Source organism: Culex quinquefasciatus, chromosome 2 (assembly GCF_015732765.1).
Source record: "Culex quinquefasciatus strain JHB chromosome 2, VPISU_Cqui_1.0_pri_paternal, whole genome shotgun sequence".
Classification (NCBI taxonomy): Eukaryota; Metazoa; Arthropoda; class Insecta; order Diptera; family Culicidae; genus Culex; species Culex quinquefasciatus.
Genome location: NC_051862.1, coordinates 35,130,572 through 35,153,271, shown reverse-complemented (window position 1 = coordinate 35,153,271; position 22,700 = coordinate 35,130,572). Strand labels below are relative to the sequence as shown.

Genomic DNA, 22,700 nt, shown 5'->3' with positions numbered 1-22,700 from the left:
CAACCTGCGCGCAAAGTGCACAACACCCTTACCTCGCCAAGCTTGAACCAGATAAGACTTAGCGACTTAAGTCCTACACTCCACTCACTTCCAGGCAACCTGCCCTGGTACGTTTCGCTTCAGAACTTTAAAACCTCCTCCCCTCCTCCGCCACCCAACTTGATCCTGTTTTCCGGGTCTTTCCCGCGATTTATACGTGGTCGTCGTCGTCGAAAGATTTATACTTGGAACTTGGCGGCGGCGAGAGTTGAATTTCTGGTTTCCAACTTTACTGCGCTGCACTTCTGGTTGGTTGGCGGGTTCTGCCCCTCAGAACGATGGAGGTTTATGGGGTTTTATGCTGTACACCGCCTTTTGTACCGCGCCGTTGATGTTTGTGGAAATTAATTTCCTACGACCTGGCCGGGCCAAGTTCTAGTCGAGTTGTCGTCGTTCGTAGCTCTGATTAATCGCTACGGGCAGAGCAATGAGGCATTTGTCAATAATATCGTGTGGTTGTTGTGTTCCGAGTTCTGAGTTGATGTCCTTCGACGTCTTGGCTCGTAAAACGGACGGCATTTCTTTGCGTGTACAGGCCGGTTCTTGAGAACGTATAGCGACTGTCGGTGTACCAAGTGGTTTTCGGAAATGAACAATGAGAATTGTTGGTCGCCTGATGGTTGATCATGATGATGATGGGTTTCAGTGTCGGATTGGTGGCACGGTTATCTGGGACTGGGGAAGTTTAGTTATGATTAGGCTTAGTGATTTTTCACGCTCGAAAATTGCAAATTTCATGGGGACCTAAATTTCATAACACCAAATTTCACGCAAATTTAGCGGAACGAGAAAAATGTTAAAATAACTCTGAAAATCTTATGTTTCAATCACAGAAACAATCTTTTATACTAGATTATAAATTATTTCTAAGTAAAAACTGAAAAAATCTTCACTGACATAGAATAAAATGTCATAATGATTTAAGGATTCTCATTTTTTGAACTGCTTATTTAATATTCGACTAATGAAAAAAAAAATCAGATTATTCGCTCTACAGCATTGCCTTGGCGTTCTCAATTTATTAGTCGAATCTCGTAATTATTGCGAGATTCGCCTAATAAAGATATACAGTTTTCGCTGATTTGCTTCTGTTTTAAAATTTAGATTTTTTTTTTTTATTTCATTTTGAAGCAATCATGTTCAACAAAAATGAGTAAAATAACTTGAAATTTCTGTGACAATGAACTAATTAATTTTTTTAAATGTTTATCTCACTTTTCAACAAGCTAAATTTAAAATCAATTAGATAATTAATAAGAACAGAAAACATAAAAAATAGTATTTTTTATCTTTCACAGGAATCATCCACCCAAATAATCAAATACCGTTAAAATTGAACAGAATTCAGAAAAATGTCTGAAATATTTATTAAATGTGGTTTCAAAGATAAAAAATACTCTTCATTTTATTATTAATTAAAAAAAATGATTCATTCTTTTAAGGTGAAGCCGTTGATCATTTTCGAAGAAAATTGATCATCACTATAAAATATTTTGTATAAAATTCAATTCAACGAATTTCAGCTCCAAAAGGAATCAGCGTATGCCGGTTGTTGCCTTCTTGATGCCACTGAAGGAATTTTTTTATCTAAATCAACTGTGCTTCAAAATTTATATAATTTTGTGACACAGTCATTGACGTCCTAGTTGGCAATCATTGATCAATGACGATTTCCATAACTTTACAAGGAATGGGATAATCGTTACCAAAATCAGCATGTGTAGGGCACTATTCTAAATAACTTGTTGAAGGAATTTTGTCAAAATATTGGAAGCGACGCAAAATATATATCATTGAACGAAAAATCATGACAATGATGGAAGTCTTCACGTTAAATCCTTTTGGAATTTTACCTTTCATATAAAATAGCCGTTAAAATTTTGATTGCAGCGAACGAAAATATTCCTAAATTTCGTTAATTCCTAAAAAACAATCTGAACAACTCTTTAAGTGGTACTCATCAATCTTTTCAAGTGAAAACAAATAAAATTTACTCAAATAGTCTTTATGAATGAAACATTTATTATTTTGTTATTAAAAAAATGATTTGAGAAAATTGATAAATTTCTTGAATTTCACGCCGTCTACGAAGTCCTAGAAAATCACTAACCCTATATTAGTAATTAAACAAGGGTCGATTAAATCTACAAAAAAATAGTCATAAAATTAGTGTTATTCCCATTTGAGTTTTTTAAATTATTTTGAGAAAAATCGTTACAGTTTCACACAAACATAAATTTTCACGGGATTTCGCGGAAAATGCCTAATTTCGCGGACTTCACGCTGTCCGCGAAATCGTGAAATTTCACTAACCCTAGTTATGATTGACACTTCTTATTGAATCGAGTCGGGTTTGTTGACTTTATGCATGGATATTTCATTATGGTGATCTTAAATCCTTATAAATAATGAGTTTTGTATTTTTGATGATATTGAGATAAATCTCTTTTTTGAGTAATTTTATTTAAAAAATATGTAAAATGTAAAGTGATGACAATTTCTCTTTTTTTATGTTTTAGGCGACACCAAGTGCCATCTTTTCAGAAAATTGATATGTTTTCAAAATTCTAAATAAGTACTGAGGAAGCAAAAACTTTTGCGATGATGTATATTTACATTTCAATTCGGTTTTATTGGTGAATAATCAAGATACAGTAAGTTCTTTTGAGGTACATAACAGAGTTTTGGAGTTCCTTACAGCTGTGTGTTACAGCATAACCCATGTTGGAACAGTTATTTTTGCTTGTAAACAAAGGTGTCACCAAGAGTAAGAAAAAAAAACTTACTAAAATGCGATGTACATTTCTCAAAAAAATCTAAATAGTTTCAATCGAACCCAAACATGCTAAACATAATTTTATGCATGGGAAAATGATTTTTTTTTCAGTTCAATCGACTTGCATGTTGAATAAAATTTTGAAGGTTTTAAAAAATACTTAATGCCCCTGATTTCTCGAGACGATTTTTAAGGGGTTTTTAGTTGAGTATTACCTGTTTTTTGAGTAATTTGTAAAATTACACATTTTTTTAACACTAAATCTGTCATCTTATCCGAATGTAATATTACAGTCCAGACTCGATTATCCGAGGGCCTCGGAAAAAAAATCACTTCGGATAATCGAATCACGAAAAAAAAATTTTTTTCGTTGTCATTTTATTTTTAAAAAGGCAATCAACAGCACAAATTTGACTAAAATGGGGTCGTAGAACTCAAATTTTGTGGTAAAAGCAAGAAAATGAAAAAAAATACGATATTTTTTTTGTTCGTGATTCGATTATCCGAAGTCCCATACAAACCTTCGGATAATCGAACTTCGGATAATCGAAACTTCGGATAATCTAAACTTCGGATTATCGAGTCTGGACTGTATCGTAATTTTTGTTCTGTGTGCTACGTAAAATTTAAAAAAAGTGCACCGTATTTAAGTTCGAGCCCAGACTCGATTATCCGAAGTTCGATTATCCGATGGTTTTTATGAGACTTCAGATAATCGAATTATGAACAAAAAAAGGTTTTTTTTTGTTTTTAAGTTTTTTAACTTTTAGTGTCAAATTCGAGTTCCACAACCTCATTTGAGTCAAATTTGGTTGATTGCCTATTAATGTGCAAAATTCATATTTTTTTATATTTCATCACCGGCATTTTGGTCGCCATCTTGGATTTACCAGTTCTAAATCACTTTAAAGTTGTTTATGGGTCATACTTAAGCTTGACAATTCAAAATATCAGAATTTTTTTTCATGATACGATCAGGCCGTTGCCAATATTTTTCAAAGTTTAAATTAATCGAAAACCAGTTAAAATACATTTCCCTGCGTTTATACACTAAAACCCCCGATTACGCTCAGGCGTTACGCTTTTTGTTAGGTTGATTTCTCGAAAACAGTGTAATGTTTCTACAATCTTTTGAAATCAATTTGTAGATCTGCACAGGACGTATAAATTGCTTTGAAAAGATTGCAAAAATGTTGCGTCGTTTCAGAGAAATCGACGAAATACAAAGCGTAACGCCTGAGCGTAATCGGGGGTTTTAGTGTAATCATATTAAGCATATTTGCACTCCTTTGAAGACAGTTCAAATTTTCATAAAATAGCAATACAGTCCCACGAAAAGTTTTTTTTTTGCGAAAAAATATTCCGTCAATGCATTGATATTTTTAAAACTAATGATTGGAAAGCAACTGGACGGGTGCATTTTAAAACACTTATTTCATCCAAATGTTGACGCCTAGGCTAGTAATATGTATTTTTTTTTTAGTTTTTGGGAAGGGGGGCCCTTGATTTTGGTCAGAGCCGAGGGACATAAACTTCAAAAAATATTTGCAACGGCCTTATCCGAAGTAAAATTTGTGCAAGGCCTTCCAAATATCTAGTCAGGACTTAAATGAATTTTTCAATAATTTGCCAGGTTTGACCATTTTCGAAAAAATAGTTTTTTTTAAATGACATTTCCTCAGTTTTGCTAATTAAGTCTACGTTTTTTGATCAGAGTATGAAGTATCGGGAAAAATAATAAAATCCAAAATTTTCTGCTCTACCAAATGTTTTTATTTTATTTTTTATAATAAAAAATATTTTGAAAACTGCTAAAAACACTTATTTTTGACATTTTCAAAATATTTCAAAGTAATTGCTACTGAAAAAAAAAATCATAAAATTTCCAATTTTTAACATTAAAAATTGTACCGTTAGTTCCCGAAATTTCAGTGCACTTTTTCAGCTTTTTGGATATATATTCGCTTAAAGGCAAACATGGGCACTAATTTTAAAAATTAAAAAAAACTGCGACTTACCTTTAAATTGTCTGAAAACAGTGCGATTCTTCAAAATAAGACTAAATTACTTTTTTGATTGCATATTTATTTTTATATTAGAGAATTAAATTTTAAATTTTTGTAAACTTAGTCAATGATTTTTGCTCTTTTATATTTTTTTGCTGAAAAAACTAAAGTATTTCTTTTTTGGTACAAACATTTAGTGACAAAAAGCATAGAACGATATTCTACGCAAAAAGTGATTTGGAAATCAGCAAAATGATGTTTTCCGCGTATAATTTTTTGGCGTAGTTCCCATCCGCACCTACATTTTTGTCAAAGACACCAACGATAAAAAAAATCATTCAAAAATGAATGCTGAAAAGTACTTTTTGCAATTCCGTCGTGAAACTCCTTACTTTTCCTGTCATTCTCGAACGACGAAACAGCCTACTTTTCTGTACCAAAAATAACAGAATCGAGAAGAAATACTTTTCAAAACAATTGCTGAAAAGTTGAACTTTTCAGCACTTGTTTTGAAAATTAATACTTTTCAACAGTATTTTAATTTAAACAGTGGATTGTAGATGGTCCAATTTTCCGTCCCGGGAAAATATTTCCCGGGAATTCCCGAGATTTTCCGAAAATATGTATTTCCCGTTTTCCGGGAAATTTGTTAATTTCCCGGGAATTCCCGAAAATCATCTGAAAGTATACATTTTCCTAACATTTTGCCCCAATGTTCTTGAAATCTACAAAAAAATAAATAATGAGAGAACCTATCTTGATTTTATTAATTATAATCTACTGTTAATATTAAACTCTCAGCTCGTCTATTTATTTCATGCAAAGGTTTATTTCAGATAATATTCATTTCTGAAGCATTCTTAATAAGGAATAATTCTTGATTATTTGTTGGGCAACAAAAAATACGCTACGCTAATTCAATGATTATCTAATTTTTAACTAGCTACATAAATTCTGCATGATTTTGTATGATTTTTACAAGCAATCAAGCCATTAATTGTTCCTCACACTCATTTTGACTATTAAAGAAGCTGTTTTATACAGTTTTTTTTAGCAAAGTATTATTCATAAGCAGGATCACAATAATTTTTGATTAATTTCAAATTTCCCGGGAATTTCTGGGATTTCCCGGGAAATTTGTTGAAAATTTCCCGTTTTCTAACCCCGGAAATTTCTAACCCCGGGAAATTGGACGCTCTAGTGGATTGACTAAATACATGCACATTCGACCTTCAATTCCATTCAAAGATTTTTTTCGGCATTGCAAAAAATGTTGTATGGAACTCGTTGCAAAACGTATTTTTTTTAGTACTCGTCGTATTTACCGGGACCGTGGTGTAGGGGTAAGCGTGATTGCCTCTCACCCAGTCGGCCTGGGTTCGATCCCAGAAGGTCCCGGTGGCAAATTTTGAGACGAGATTTGTCTGATCACGCCTTCCGTCGGATGGGGAAGTAAATGTTGGCCCCGGTCTAACCTAGAGGTGTTAGGTCGTTAGCTCAGTCCAGGTGTAGGAGTCGTCTCCCTGGGTCCTGCCTCGGTGGATTCGCTGGTAGGCAGTTGGACTCACAATCCAAAGGTCGTCAGTTCGAATCCCGGGGTGGATGGATGCTAAGGTGTAAAAAGAGGTTTGCAATTGCCTCAACAATCAAGCCTTCGGACACCTAGTTTCGAGTAGGAATCTCGTAATCGAGAAAGCCAATGCAAAGCTGTAGAGCGAATAATTTGATTTTTTTGATTTTTTCGTATTTATACAACTCGGTGAATCTCGTTGGACAAATGTACGACTCGTGCTGAAAAAATCTTCTTTTTGCAACTTGTTGCATAACTACTATTATAGTTCTGTTAATAGAGATGAAAAGTAGACCGTTGTGTCATTTGCGAACGACAGGAAAAGCAAGCAGCTTACTGTGGAACTGAAAAAATGTTTTATTTTTATTCAACTAATGAAAACTTTTTTTATATTTTTTGTCAAGAATTTTCAAACAAAGAATCACAATTGAAATATCTGCACAAAATTACACCGTTTTTTTTTTTTTTTGCTCCTCCAAGAACAAATCATATCCCGCACAGACACACACGGTGCATGTTTCGAGCACACTGAACTGTGCAGCATTAAATTAGCTGGAAATCAAGGTCGCGAGCTGCGTCAACAGGATGACAGCGTTTGTACACGGTTCCGGGAATTTCATTCACTCTTCGTGTAGAACCTACTAACCAACCAACTTGACACACGCGAAACGCCACGCTTGTTCTTTCGTGTTAAAAAGGAGGGAGGAAAATGCATTTTCTCGACTTTCATAAAGCAGTGACAATTAAAAATGGTTTATGGGCCTCACAATGCAAAAAAAGAATAATAAAGTGACTCAAATTGTTCTGGTTTGAAAAATGGAAACAGAAGAAGACGAAGAAAAAGAAGCAGCAGCTAAAAACCCATCTTTCACCTCTTATTATAGCAACAGGAAAGTGACTCTGACTAGTCGTTGTCGACGACGTTTTGTACAACAACACAAAGAAGTGCAGAATTCAGCACATCCGAGCGCACTATCGCACTTTGAATGTCGAAAATGACCTTAATTCCGAGTGTGCGCGCACGGGTTACAGGCGAGATGATCGGCACTGATCCTTATCACCTTCGGCTGCCAGGTCAGTTCTTCCGCTGAAACTGAGATTTCACGTTCTGGAATCAGGATTTGCATTTGAAACAGTTTACAGTTTGCTGGAAACATTTTAAAACGATAAGGTTATTCACCGTTCGAGGAAAAGTTTTTTTTTTGTTGCAAAACTAAAGATCACTAATACAGTCGCAATAAACACGCGGAAATGTTTTTTTCCCAAAAAAAAAAAAAATAAATAAATTTAAAACACAAATTGTTGACACATAGTTGAGTCGCCTTGGAATGTACACCACAATCGAGAGTGATTCTAAACTTCTGAAAAGGAGATTTAAATACGATTAGAATGTGCATTACTTAAAGAGTTGTTTTTGATCTTCCAAGTAAACGGGATAACGCGTTCCGAAGAATGTTGTACCTTGAATCAGGACAGTGACGTTTGAATACTTCTGGAAAGACAATTAACCCTTTGTGGAAATCAAAAAATTTTAAAATTCCTTAAAATAACAAAATTACGTTAACTGAAAATAACTTGAAAAGCTGATGTTTGAAAAATAAATTTATTAAAAATAAGACATCTGTTAAGTCTGTGGCACACCACAGTAATTTGTACATGATTCCGATCAAAACAGTGTGGATCATTTGAATTTAACCTTGAGCGATTAGACTCACAAAATGATCTCGAACTTAAACTTTTCCTAACTAACTCTGTGTGAGGGGTCAAGAATAAATTTGGAAAGTGAATGAACTTAGATAGAAATGAAATTTGTTTGTTCTTTGGATTTTGAACATTTGAAAACATAAACTGAAAATATTTAGGTTCCAAGAGTTATTTTTTTACAATATTCAAATCCAGTTTTGAAACCTTCCACAGATGAGTCCACAGCATGAGTTTTGATACATATAATATTGCAATTTAATTTGATATTGTCGAAGTTAATAAACTGCAAAAAATGGCCTAATATCTGAGAACTCATTTAACATATGTTTTCAAAACTTGTTGCATGAACTACTATTTTATAAAGTTTTTTAAGTGTTTTATCAATTTTAAATTACATTTCCCAGGTCCCAGTTTATAAAAATCAGAAAAACAAATATTTTTTAATAAATTGAATTTAAATCTTCTAGTATACATTTAAAAAAAAGTTTAACTATGTTTAAAATTATTTATTATGTTTATTGAGCACAAACCATGAAAAGGCTGGCATCCAGAAAATTAAAGCCATATTATAAACTTAGAAACTCGCTGTGCTGACAAGCAAAGGTCATTCACGACACGTCATTTCTTTCTCATCACTCATCAGTCTTCCCAAAAACATAAAACAAGCGTCAAGTTGTCGCTGTAGTACTTTCTTGTCACATGTGAGTTCGCTGCATACAAAAAAAAACATTTTATTAATTTTTTTTGTTTGCAATTTGTCGTATTCAAGAGGTCATTTAAGGGGTTACATACATGTAAATCGGCAAAAATGTCAAGGGTTGGCACAAACTTTTTTTAAGTTTGTTTTAAGGACATAAACTGAAGCATTTTTAACTTAAATCAACATAAATTTGAAAACATTTGGTTGCATCGTTGCCAAGATATTGCTATTTGAAGTTAGCAGTTTCAAAAAATGGGTGCCACGATATCTCAACACTGCTTCGACCAAATTGGCTCAAAATTTTGGTAAAGACTCATTAAACCGGTCCCGTGTGCATGACGAAGGCCGATTTAAAAAAAGCTACTTAAAAAAAAGATAAAAATATTTTTTTGTTTTTCATATAAAAAATCGTCCGTTTTTTATTTTGTATTTTTTGAAAAGAAACATTTCAAAATCGGGTTTCGTCATGCACACGGGATATGTCTTGAGAGTCTTCACCCCAAATTTCAGCCAATTTGGTCCATCCAATCTGGGCACCCGTAAATCAACTCGTTGTTCCGAGAAAAACGCTCACAAAGTTTGACAGTCCGATTTGCGCATGGCAAAACTTTAAACATAAATCGTCTTCTACTCGCTTATATCATGACATTTCTTCATGAAACTTTCAGGAGTGATTGGAATTCATCTTTTTAAAGGATTTAATAAATATTCGGAAATATGAAATATTGAGATTTTTTACATGTATGTAACCCCTTAAAACACTCTATTTTTGCCATTTTTGTTGTATTCAAAAAATAAATTATGGATCCACCGAAAAAAAATTGCTCTTGAGAGAAAAAATTGTATGAGTCAGTACATCCAAAATAGGTCCATTTCCTCAAACCATTAGGCAGCAAAAAAAAGTTGAATTTTGGAATAATGAAAATTTGGAAGGTTGAATATTACCTCTTTTTGTGTAATATTTTTCAGCGGTAAAATTAATCTTTTTTTACACAAAATCTGTCATCATTTCCTGATAAATATTACCATCATTTTTTTCTGTGTAGGTCTAGAAAACGCAACGAAAGCGTCAAGAAATCACAACCTCAACCACGTAATGTGTGACATTTATGTGCACCAAAATTCTGTCACCTTTTCCACTCAGAAAGGTGTGTCTACCCCCTCGGCAGACACAAACCGCTCACAAGTTCAGCAGACGTCATCAATTTTGATTTTTCGCGGACAAGGTCTCGCCGTCGCAGCCAAATTAATTAGATTTTTGGGCAAGATCTAAATCTCACCAAATTCCACCACCCAAAATGATGCAGGCGCAACATTATAAAATGCACACATATTTACACACACGCCGACAGATTTATGGCAGCGGGAATGTGAAATAAGTGCGAATCTCCTCGCTTTGCCTTAGAAGAACGAGATCAAATGCAACAAAAAAGAGAGTCGGGCTAAAATTTAGTCCGATGTAAGTGATGACAGCAATGCACATTTTCTGCATCATTCTCGCCGAAATGTGATATCTCTAACGTTAAGAAATCGTGAGTTTGAAGAAAAAAATAAACAAGATTATGCTTTTAACGAAATTAGCTTGGTCGGTAAAGCCGCGCCCATAAATCAACGGGTTCGAGTTCGAGTCCCGACTTTTTCCTTCAACTTTTATTAAATCTCAAGCAAATTGAAAACAAAAGCATCCGCTCCAAACTATGAAAACACTCCCAACACCAGCAACTATTAAATTATACTTTATGGCGCTAGTATAATTTTACGAGCTATTTACTTTGGCTGCAGGCTGCTCGCCCTCTCTGTAAGTGCAAAATAGAATTATTTCTGAGCGCGAAAATGCATCCACGTCGGGGCTTCTGGAATTCAACACACACACCAACACACACACAAATGTGGACGCGGGTGTGGTTTCTGTTTACGTGTTAAATGCGTCCACAAATCATGTGATTATGTGTGGTGTTGTTGGTGGTAACGAAGGGCCGAGTTCGCCGACTTGACATTTATTTGGTGTCGTTTTGGGTCGAAAAAAATAAGTTTTAAAAATGCTTTATTTATTTACAAACAAAAAATCAGTCTAAAAAATACGTAAACTGCAAAGAAGAATTCCTTACAACAGGCTATTTCTAAGAATTAAACAAGTAAATTGAAAACATTTTGAAATTAACTTCTGAGAAGAAAAAAAAATCAATAAATACAGCAATTAATTTGTTCAGCGAAATTCTTCTACAATATCAATATTGTAGTTGAGTACACCCTAAGTTTTGGGTTTTGGAAGTTGGTTATACAAAATGGACATGTGAATATTCAAATATCTTTATCTTGAGAAGTGAGCTTCGGATCGATTTGATGTCTTCGGCAAAGTTATAGAATGAGACTATAACTTTTTTCGGAAAAATAAGTACTAAGAATAATTGGACTTTTTATAATTAAGGCCGTTGCAAATATTTTCCAAAGTTTATGTACCCTCACCCCACTCGAAAATCAAAATAAACGTCTATTTACACCTTAGGAATTTGAAATGCCCTTTCCTGCGATTAAAACCATGCTCAGCATGTTTGGGATCGATTTATTTTGGCAAAAGTCGAGAGACTTAAACTTCAAAAACTATTTGCAATTATCTAATAGTTGATATTTCCAAAACGTTTATTGTTATTGTCTATTTTTTATGTAAGTGTACCAACCATTTTAACGATTGAGCAAATTCTGTGACCGGAGATATAATTTTTTGAATAAATTAAGATTTTTGGAAAAAGTTAAAATATTGTCAAACTAAATTTCAAAGCCCAAATTTGCAATCGAAAATTTATTTATTTTTTTAAGAAGCATCGTTTTTAGGCTAAAGCCATTTCTGGGTATTTTTTTCGAAAGTTTTCAGTTATTTAAACTTTTGTATTTATGAAGAAAAAGGTATAAATAATATTTACGAAAAGCTGTGAATTTTTCCAACATTTCTTAAAAATGAGTTTTGCCATACATTTGAAAGTGTCCAAAATAAATGTATCAGTTTTTTCAAAAGATTCTTAAAATTCAACGCTATTTTTATTTTAAAGAGCAAAAAATTTCACAAAAATTTCATTTAAAAGTTTTTTTTTAATTTTTTTATGAAAAGGCGTTTGAATTAAAAAAAAATGTGGATTTATGACATATTTTTGATGATTGAGCTATACAAAAAGCCATCATTTTATCTTATACGCCAAGTCAAATCTTTTGATCGTTAGCCAAATTTTATACTTACAAAATTTGGGCCAAAATTCGGAAAAATGCATTTTTAGACATTCTCTTATCTTGAAAAATCATTAAAGTATCTGATGATAGAAAAAAATATTTAAAATTTCTGATGTTGATGTTTACAGCTAAAAAAAACAAATATTAGTTTTGAACTCAAAAACAATAATAGTAAATTATATTTTTTTTATTATAGTATTCATTATTTACCCGGGCAGACGGTATTAACAAAATTCATGCCATTTCAATAACAAATACTGTTAAAATAATAAAAAGTGTTATGAAATCATCTTGAAAAATCCATTGTTGCATAAGGGTTTAATAATAGTTTATGTTATTATAACAAAATTTGTTATTGGTCTGATATTGGTTGAAAGCCAAATCAACTTTGGAATAACATATTTTGTTATGGAAGAATAACTCAAATGGTTATTGGGATGATCGGATTAGTTGTTGAAATAACAAAAAATAATAACAATGATTTGTTCGAATAATAACTAAAAATGTTATTAGTCTGTTATTACAATAACAACCCAATAACAAAAAAGTCATAACGACGAATAACAAAATTTGTTATAAATAACATAAAATGTTATAGGCCTAGTATTTTCAAATATCAAAAAATGTTATTCCAAAGTTATTACCGTCTGCTCGGGTAACAATGTTTTGAAATAAAAATTTAATAAATTTGTTTAAAATTTCAGGTTTAACCCTTTGAGGCCTGAATTTAATAAAAAAAAAGTTGATGATTCGAAGATGATCCTAATGCCAATACCCAAATTAGGCCGTCACAAATATTTTTTGAAGTTTATGTCCTTCGACTCTGACCAAAGTCGATGATGAAAAAAAAGTTTTTTTAAATGAATTATACACCTGCCCTGTTGTTTTGCCATCATTAGTTTCCAAAATATTTAAGTTTTGACTAAATTTAATTTTTGCAAAAAATGAAATTTTTGCAAAAAATGAAATTTTAGCGAAAAATGAAATGTTAGCAAAAAATGAAATTTTTGCGAAAAATGAAATTTTTTGCGAAAAATGAAATTTTTGCAAAAAATAACATTTTTGCGGTGCTGAACATTGGAATTTCATAAAAATTCAAAACATTTTTAAACAAGCCCAAACATGCTAAATATGATTATCAATGCAGAAAAATGCATTTTTGATTGTTTTGAGTTGACTAGAGTTTTATTATCATGAAAATTTTGAAGATTTCTGGAAAAATATTTTTTTTGCCCTTTGATTTTTCAGACCAATTTTAAACTTTGAAAAATATTTGCAACGGTCTTATAGGATAGTTTTGTAAATTTTGAATTTTGACCCATCAGAACTGAAAGCATTAAATTAAATTAATTAGTCGACTCTTAAGAACCAACAGAAAAAAACAATTGGTCGTTAAAGTTATTTATCCGAAAATGTTTTTTTAACCTGTAATTATTTTTTGTATAATTTTCAAAATCAATTAAAATTTCAAAAACTTTCCTTTGCTCTAAAAAATTAGGAACAGATGAACTTTTTAACCCTCTACAACCTAACCCCGCCTTTAGACGGGCTTCAATTTAAAAAATCGCCAAAAATCAATTTTCCAACCGATTTTTGATATTTAAAAAGCATTGGAAAGAAGAACTTTTAAAATTTTAGAAAATTTATGGGTTGAAAGTTTTATTTGTTTAATGTGACTTTGCCAATGTTTTTAAAAATGTCATTTTTTTAGGGGTCAACTTTGGCTGTGTTTTTACTAACATTTCCTATATTTTCAGTAAAAAGAAGTATGCAGTAATTTTTGTAGTGTCCCAGACTATGCCTCTACGCATTTTTTTGCAATTTAAATGATGGTGCGATTCTATAGCAGAAAATGTGAAAAACATGCAAAAAATTGAAAAAGTGGCTGTAAAAACATGAAAAAATTAGATAGGCGAAATATAATTATATTAGGTGGTAGAGTAGGCCAAATACTACCAAAAACAAACAAAACAAGATAAATGCAAATTAAAACACTAAAAATGAAACAAGAAAAACATAAAACAAGAGAAGTAAAGTTTTTCGTAGAACAAAAGTTGCTCAAAATGACCTCCTGAACACGGGAAAAATAAATATTTTCGAAAAAAAATTTGGGCAGTAGAGGGTTAAACCAAAAAACAATTAAAGTTATTTTAAAACATTTTCATTTATTGTATTCTTTTTTTGGCAATGATTTTTTAATCAAATTGCTTTTAAATATGAAAAATGAATTTGAGAAAAATAATGGGTTCAAAAATTCAACCAGCAAATCACATTCAAAATTTGTTTGTTTGATAAGTAAATCAAAAATATAAATATGGCATTATTTACAAGTTCCTGAGAGCATGAATCTCGTCAGGCGATAATTTTTGTTAGATGCTTTACAGAAATACAACTTTTTTAACATTATTAATGCAGAACAAAATTGTGCTAGCTCTACACTAAGGCGCAAAAATGTATTTTTTTTGTCAACCTTAAAAATATAAATATAAAAATATAAGTCATTCGAAACACACAAAAAAAACATTACTTTTCTAATAAATTGAGGGTGGAATTACAGTAACTCGATAACCACATACTTATATGAATACTTTTTCGTTTGAAAATTTCAAATAAATACCTATTTTAGAATGAAAAATCTTTATCCAAATGAAGAAAAATGCCAACCAGATATTTGACTATTTTGCAATTGTAAATAGCAAATATTTATTTGATCTTTTTGTTGATAGAAAATATTTTTTGAGCACTCCATCAAATTGAAAGTCAAAACTCAAACTTTTTTAAATTTTATGGTATCCATCATTATGGCAAATCGCAGAGGAAATGTCATCGTAAATTGCACCAATTTAGGTGCAATTGTCTGTTTCAAACAGTAGCAAACAAACAAAATTTAATTTATATTGAGGATCCACTCCAAAACGTCCTCACGTCACGGTTGACCTTCGCCGGTCACTTCATGTGCCTCATCCGAACCAACCAAAAATTCCGGAATTGCATTCGATACCTCTCTAACCTATAATTCTCGCTAAAAGTCCAGTCACGACTCTGGCCAAAAAGCTCGCCTCAAAACAAACGGAAGTCCGATTTTGTGGCCGCCAAAGAGCCAAGGCGCAAAAAAATACCGCGCCAATTGGCAGCTTCTTCTTCGGCAACAGTAGGCGAGGTAATAATGTAAACAAACTGACACCGCCACCGGCTGCCAGAGAGACAACAAAACGTGCGATGCACATGCGCGGGTGATGATCAATCAAATTGCCTCAATCATCCATCCGTGAGCGCGCGTATACGCGATTCATTCGCGTGTGCAAGCGTTTTGTGAATGAAAATTTCGGTGTTGGAAAGAAGTGCACTGTTATAAATGGCTGAAAAAATTCAAAAAAAATGTGTAAAATTAAATGTTTGTTTTTATTTTTCATTTTTCTTAAAGTGTCAAAGGAAAAGAGGCAGCAAAGATCTGGTGGAATTTGGCACTGACAAATAATTATGCAATTTCGACGATGACTTCCGAAATAAAAAACAACTTCAAATCAAAGAACAAAAGATCGAACATTCGGAACGAAAGCTCATTGAATGCAAATTATGTAAATTACAAGTTTGAGGACTCTTTCTAACTTCCGGTCTTTATTTTTTCCTTTCTTACCTCGAAACAGGTCGTGAGGATCTGTCCCCGTCGAGCAGCCTCAACGGGTACTCGGGCGATGGGAACGACCCGAAGAAGCAGAAAAAGGGACCCACGCCCCGGCAGCAGGAGGAACTGTGCCTGGTGTGTGGGGACCGGGCGTCCGGCTACCACTACAATGCGCTCACCTGCGAAGGATGCAAAGGTAAGTATAACCGGAGAGGTCATACCAGATAATTTTCAGGGAATTTTCAAAAAAGTTTCATGTTTTTTTTTGTAATATTTTCAAATTAAGTTTTCGTTTTAATGTTTGAGATTTTTTTAAAATTACAGTGCCATCTTGTTTTCGGTTACACGGAGTTTTCAAACATTTCTGTTTGCCAAAAATCAACATAATTATTATTGTCAGAAGTTTTTTTAGATTGGTTTTCGATCCACATTTTTTTCGCTATTTTTGACGAGAGGAAAGGTGTCAAAACGTCGCGTTGCGGGATGGCACTGTATTATATAAGTCACTAGAAAATAAAGAGGAATCATTTCTTAATTTGAAATCGATTCCAGAAAATATTATGCTTTTACTAGCATTGTTTTGTAGGTAAGAATTTCAGTTACATCAAATCTCACCTTGTATAACGTGTTATCCAATGATGTCTAAACTAATGAAAAAAAAATGAGAATCGAAAAAAATCCAAAATTGTTTATTTTTCAAACTGTTGATCAATTTAAACATCAAATAATCAAATAAATAACGGATAAAAACTTTTTTTTAATAGCTTTTTGGAAGTTTTTTCTTACAAATTCAGAGTTAAAAAAAATAACAATTTTTTTCTATTTTCCATCTCAAGATAAATTTCGTAGAAAAATTTAACCAAGAACCTCTTTTCATGAGATCTTTAATTTTCTTTTTTTTTCGGTTGCATAACTGTAAGAAAAAATGGAGAACAAATTCTTTTTTTTTAGTTTATTTCAAATAAGGCCGTTGCAAATATTTATTGATGTTTATGACCCTCGGCTCTGACCAAAGTTTGGATGTAAAAAGTATTTTAAAATGCATTTTTGCAATTCCGTCGTGAAACTACTTACTTTTCCTGTCATTCTGGAACGACGAAATAGCCTACTATTCTGTACCAAAAATAACAGAATCTAATAGCAACACTTTTCAAAAAAAATGCTGAAAAGTTCTACTTTTCAGCACTGAAATGAGTGCTGAAAAGTTGAAGTTTTCAGCACTTGTTTCGAAAAGTAACACTTTTCAACATTTTTTTGATTCAAACGATTTATTGACAAAATACATGAAAATTTGACATAAAATTTCACTCAATGGGTGTTTTTCGGAATTGCAAAAAATGTTGTATGGAACTCGTTGCAAAACTTGATTTTTTCAGCACTCTTCGTATTTATCCAACTCGGTGAACCTCGTTGGATAAATGTACGACTCGTGCTGAAAAAATCCTCTTTTTGCAACTTGTTGCATAAACTACTATTTACAGGCATACAGTTGCTTTCCAATCATTAGTTTTGAAAATATCAAGGTATTGACGGATTTTTTTTTCGCAAAAAAAAATACTTTTCGTGGGACTGTACATTGCTATTTCATGAAAATTTAAAATATTTTTAAAGGAGTTCAAACATGCTAAATATGATTATAAACGCGGAAAATGCATTTTAGCTGATTTTCAGTTGATTAAACTCAAGTTTTAATTTAAATTTTGAAGTTTTTCGAAAAAATATTTTTTCCCCCTGATTATTCAGGCCAACTTTGAAGGGGGGGGGGGGACATATGCTTTGAAAAATATTTGCAACGGCCTTAGGCTGGTACAAATTTTATTAAAAGTTTTTGTCCCTCGGCTATGGTCGAGGTCGAGAAAAATTTCAAATTTCAAGCTAGATTTCAAAATTTCAAAACCAAAAGTATCGCAAAATGCTAAATAATTTATGCTACCATCAAAAATTTGCAGTATGTCAGTGAATTTATTAAAGAACTTTTTTTTTCTAAAACTTGTGTGTTTTTGATTTGTTGAAATATTACATGTTTTTTTTTATGGAAAAAAGCATAAATAAGCGTTTTACAATCTATTCTGAATAGTTCCCAATTCTATGAAAGTTGTAATTTTAGTCAATATTTTTTTGCCCTCTGATTTTTGAAAAAAAAATTGAAGAAACTTGAAAAAGAATTTGCAATAGCCTTATTTTCAAGGTTGTTAATCGATAGAATTATCGGCGATAATATAATCGCCTAACGATAACAATAATGGTCATTGTTATCGTCGGGACGATAACAAGAATCTATCGTTATCGTTAGGGTTAGTGAAATTTCACGATTTCGCGGACAGCGTGAAATCCGCGAAATTTGGCTTTTTCCGTGAAATCCCGTAAAATTTTACGTTTGTGTGAAAATTTAACGATTTTCCTAAAAAAAAATCAAGCTCAAATGGCGAGTGAATAACCTGGTTTAGTTACAAATAAAGGTTTATTGTTTTTTGACGAATTTTACGCCGTTCACGAAAAATTCGTGAAATTTATCAATTTTCTCAAATCATTTTTTTAAATAGCAACTTAAGAAATATTTCATACAAAAAGACTATTTAATTAAATTTGAATAGTTTTCATTTAAAAAGCTTGATTACATATGTATGTCAAGTTGACATGAACCATTTGATGAAATGTTCAGAGTTTTAAGTTTTTCAGAAACTAACATACCTAATTTAGTAATATCTTTATTCGCTGTGTTAAAAATTTCCATGCTTTTTTCATTTGAAAGGTACAGTTTTGAAAGAAATTGAAAGAATCTAGCTTTGTTTTATTAGAAATAAAATGAAGGGTATTGTTATACTTTGGAATTACATTTTTAAAACATATCAATTTTTTGGGCCTGTTCAAGTGTAACTATATGTATTTATTTGGATGGATGCTTCCCGTGAAAGTTAAAAAATACTACTTTTTTAATTTTCATTTCTCATTTAGAATTAAAATTTTGATTTTGTTAAAAACTATATTATTTTTGCAAATTGATTTTAAATTTTGTTTTTGAATTGTGAGCTAAGACCCTTAAAAAATATGTCTTATGGGCTAAATGTCGCAGAAAATTTAATTTATTTTACTATTTTTTTTTAGTTTTTTGACGAAATATATAATGAAGCATAAAAAGTAGCTTCTGGGATTTAAACATAGGATTTTCAGAGTTATTTTACATTTTTCACATTCCGCGAAATTTGCGTGAAATTTGGTGTTTTGAAATTGAGGTCCCCGTGAAATTTGCAATTTTCGAGCGTGAAAAATCACTAAGCCTAGTTATCGTTATTCCGATAATTCTATCGGCGATAATTTTATCGTCGATACCGGACGATAACTTATATTTAATATATTTTTTAAAATTGACTAAAACAAACCAAATTATGTTGAATTTTCAAGCTCCCTCTTAGTAAATTTTTATTTGATATTATGGTAAGTTTCAAAGTATAAATACCAAAAAATAAAAAAAAAAAACCGTTTTTTAAGTACTCAAATTTGTATAATTCACAATATAGGTATCAAAGACTTCGAAATTTTGCGTGCATTTTTATTGTTTCAGTGTTTTTTGAATGCGTTGCTCAAATTTTCACAAAATACCGTATTTTCTCGAAAGTACTAAAATTTGTATAAAAAATGCAATATTGGTAACCCAAACGATTAAAAATTTTGCACGTATTTCAACTATTTTAGAGTTTTTGAATAAAATATTGAAATATTCACAAAATACCGTATTTTCTCGAAAATATTCAAATTTTCATAATTCGCAAAATCGGTATCAAACGATACGAAATTTTGCATGAATTTTCACTGTTTTAGAGTTTTTTTTAATGAAATACTAAAATTTTCGCAAAATATCGTATTTTTTTTTGAAGTTCTCAAATTTTCATGATTTGCAATATGGGTTTTAAACTATTCTCTAGATAAAAGAAATACGTTCATGATAATATTCAATAAAAAAACATCTTGTTTCATTTTATAAACTTGAAGAACATAGTTATGACTCCTTCTACAACTGCTGATTAAAACTCAATTTAATTTTAAAGCTTGATTCCTTTTTTATTATTCTGTACTAAGGCCGATGCAAATATTTAAAAAAGTTTTTGTCCCTCGGCCCTGGCCGAGGTCAAGGGGGGGCAAAAACATATAAAAATTTAAATAACAAGCCATAGTCTTCACATTTAAATGAAAAAAGTGTTTTAAAATGCATTTTGCACTAGTTCAGTTGTTTTGCAATCATTAGTTTCCAAAAAATCCAAGATCTGACAAAAACAAAAATTGTATTGAAAAAAAAGATTTTGCATCAAAATTTTTCAAAAAATCTTAAGATTTTTTAATAAACCCAAACATGCTAAATATGATTTTAAACACAGGAGAATGTATTTTAATTTGATTTCAGCTGGTTGCACTTGAATTTTCATTGAAATTTTGAAGTTTATTGTAAAAATATTTTTTTTGCCCCCTGATTTTTCGGGCCAATTTTGAAGGGGGGTTGACAAAAACTTTTAAAAGTATTTGTACCGGCCTAATTAAGCTTCAATATAAACAAAAAAAAATGCAAAATTGTGTTTAAACTGAGTTATTCAGAATCAATTGAAAAATATACTTTCCATTTTCATGAAAACTGTAAATAACACAGAAATGAATATGTGTCTTTTAAACAGAAATGAAAATTCTATCAAAAATTTGATATAACTTTAGAAAGGTTCAGATTTTTTTTTTAATTTTAGATAAAATTTTGTTATTTTTTCCAATGCCCATTATATTTTTGCAGAAGTCAAAAAACTAATTTCCTAATCGATTAAGTGTCTTCGGCAATGTTGGGAATATCAATAGCGGCAGTTTGTCTATGAAAAATATTACCCAATTGTTTAGTTCATTAATCAAAAATCAATCTTGAGGTAGATTTACCTTGAGAACGGTGCACTTTATCAACACTTTTAAAAAATACTTTTTTAATTTCAAATTCGATGTTGCATCTTTGAAAATAAATTTCAATGGTTTTTTTTTTTCAAATTTTTCCTAGAAATAGGATTTTAAAAATGGCAACACTGCCAAATATATTTTGCCCTCCCTGAGTAATAATTCAATAGTTTTTGTAATCCTCTAAAACATTTAAATAACATTCTAATTAAGAGGCAGTATTTGTAGATTTTGCTCGGTTTGTTCTAGAGGACGTATCGAGGTGCTCCGATTTGGATGAAAAAAAACGTTCAAAAACATTTTCGCGCAGTTGATCTGATTTTTTGTGTTAAAATTTAAAATAAAAAATGTTATTATTTTTAGAGTGTGCCTATTTTTCGTATTGTCAATTGAGATTTTGCAGCGCGACTGTGTTTCAAATGTAGGTGGCGCCAAAATGAGGTTACTTGCCAAAAATCGTATGCCTTTCTGCCGGATTGAAGAACAAAATCGCTTACTTATCTTGATTCACTGCACCAATCTAAATGAAACTGGTTGCAAAAGACTAGAAAATTTTTTTGCTTTTAAATAATAAACATCAATTTTTGGGCGCGCAAAAATTTTTGAACCTTTTTTCTAAAAAAAAAAACATGTTTTGGAACACGAAAGAATGAGTTTCCTCAAATATATATCAATGAAATAACCAGTTATATAGTTGATAACAGATGTGTTAAAAATATTCGTGCCCAATTCCCAGTGTGAGCAATTCTCTACCAAAACCGGAAATGGATTTTATTTGTATTTTTTGATTTGGCTCAAACTTTGTGGGGGCCTTCCCTATGACCAAAGAAGCCATTTTGCATCATTAGTTTGTCCATATAAATTTCCATACAAATTTGGCAGCTGTTCATACAAAAATGGTACGTAAATATTCGAAAATCTGTAACTTTTGAAGGAATTTTTGATCAATTTGGTGTCTTCGGCAAAGTTGTAGGTATTGTTAAGGACTATTTAGAAAAAATAGGTACACGGAAAAAAATTTCCCGATTTTTTATTAACTTTTTTCACAAAACTCAAATTCCCAAAATACGTATTTTTGATTTTCGAGATTTTTTATGTTTTAGGACAAAAATCCGCAACTTTTGAGCTATAGAGAAACATGGTCAAAAATCTGCCGCCGAGTTATGATTTTTGAAAAACTGGTGATTTTGGAAAAATTGAAATTTCATACATAAAATTTTTGACCTCATTTTTATGCAAAATTGAATTTGCAATCGAAAATTACTTTACAGATTTTTGATAAAGGGCCCCGTTTTCAAGATATAGCCACCGAAAGTTTCATTTCAGCGAAATATTTGCAGTTTTCGATTTTTAGTGACCATGAGTGACCATTTCTAAAAATATTTTTTGAAAAGTTCAGAAAATTTTCTATAAAATTGTCTAAGAGACATCGAAGATTGGACCTCTGGTTGTTTAAGAAAAGAAACACGAAAATTGAAGTTTTCTACGTCTCACCCAAACAGCCACGATTTTCTAATGACGATATCTCAGCAATTAATGGTTCAATTTTCAATGTTAATACATGAAACATTCGTGAAATTTTCCGATCTTTTCGAAAAAAATATTTTGAAAATTTTTAAATCAAGACTAACATTTCAAATGGGCATAATATTCAATGTTTGGCCCTTTTAAAATGTTAGTCTTGATTTAATTTTTTTCAAAATATTTTTTTCGAAAAGATCGGAAATTTTCACGAATGTTTCATGTATTAACACTGAAAATTGAACCATTAGTTGCTGAGATATCGTCATTAGAAAATCGTGGGCTGTTTGGGTGAGACTTAGAAAACTTCAATTTTCGTGTTTCTTTTTCTTTAAGCCGCTGTATCTCAACAACCAGAGGTCCAATCTTCGATGTCTCTTAGACAATTTTATAGCAAATTTTCTGAACTTTTCAAAAAAATATTTTTAGAAATGGTCACTCATGGTCACTATTTTTAAAATCGAAAACTGCAAATATTTCGCTGAAATGAAACTTTCGGTGGCTATATCTTGAAAACGGGGCCCTTTATCAAAAATCTGTAAAGTAATTTTCGATTGCAAATTCAATATTGCATAAAAAATGAGGTCAAAAATTTTATGTATGAAATTTCGATT

General features: G+C 31.5%; 1 protein-coding gene across 5 annotated transcripts in view; it reads left to right on the top strand.

Moving 5' to 3' along the window:
* Positions 1-22,700, top strand: part of LOC6034233 (ecdysone receptor) — a 443,529-nt gene that overhangs the window by 411,635 nt on the left and 9,194 nt on the right. For all 5 annotated transcript variants that reach the window (XM_038253383.1, XM_038253384.1, XM_038253382.1 and 2 more), the window contains one exon: positions 15,665-15,838. In XM_038253383.1, the coding sequence (XP_038109311.1) occupies positions 15,665-15,838 (174 nt within the window). The remainder of the gene's footprint in view (positions 1-15,664; positions 15,839-22,700) is intronic.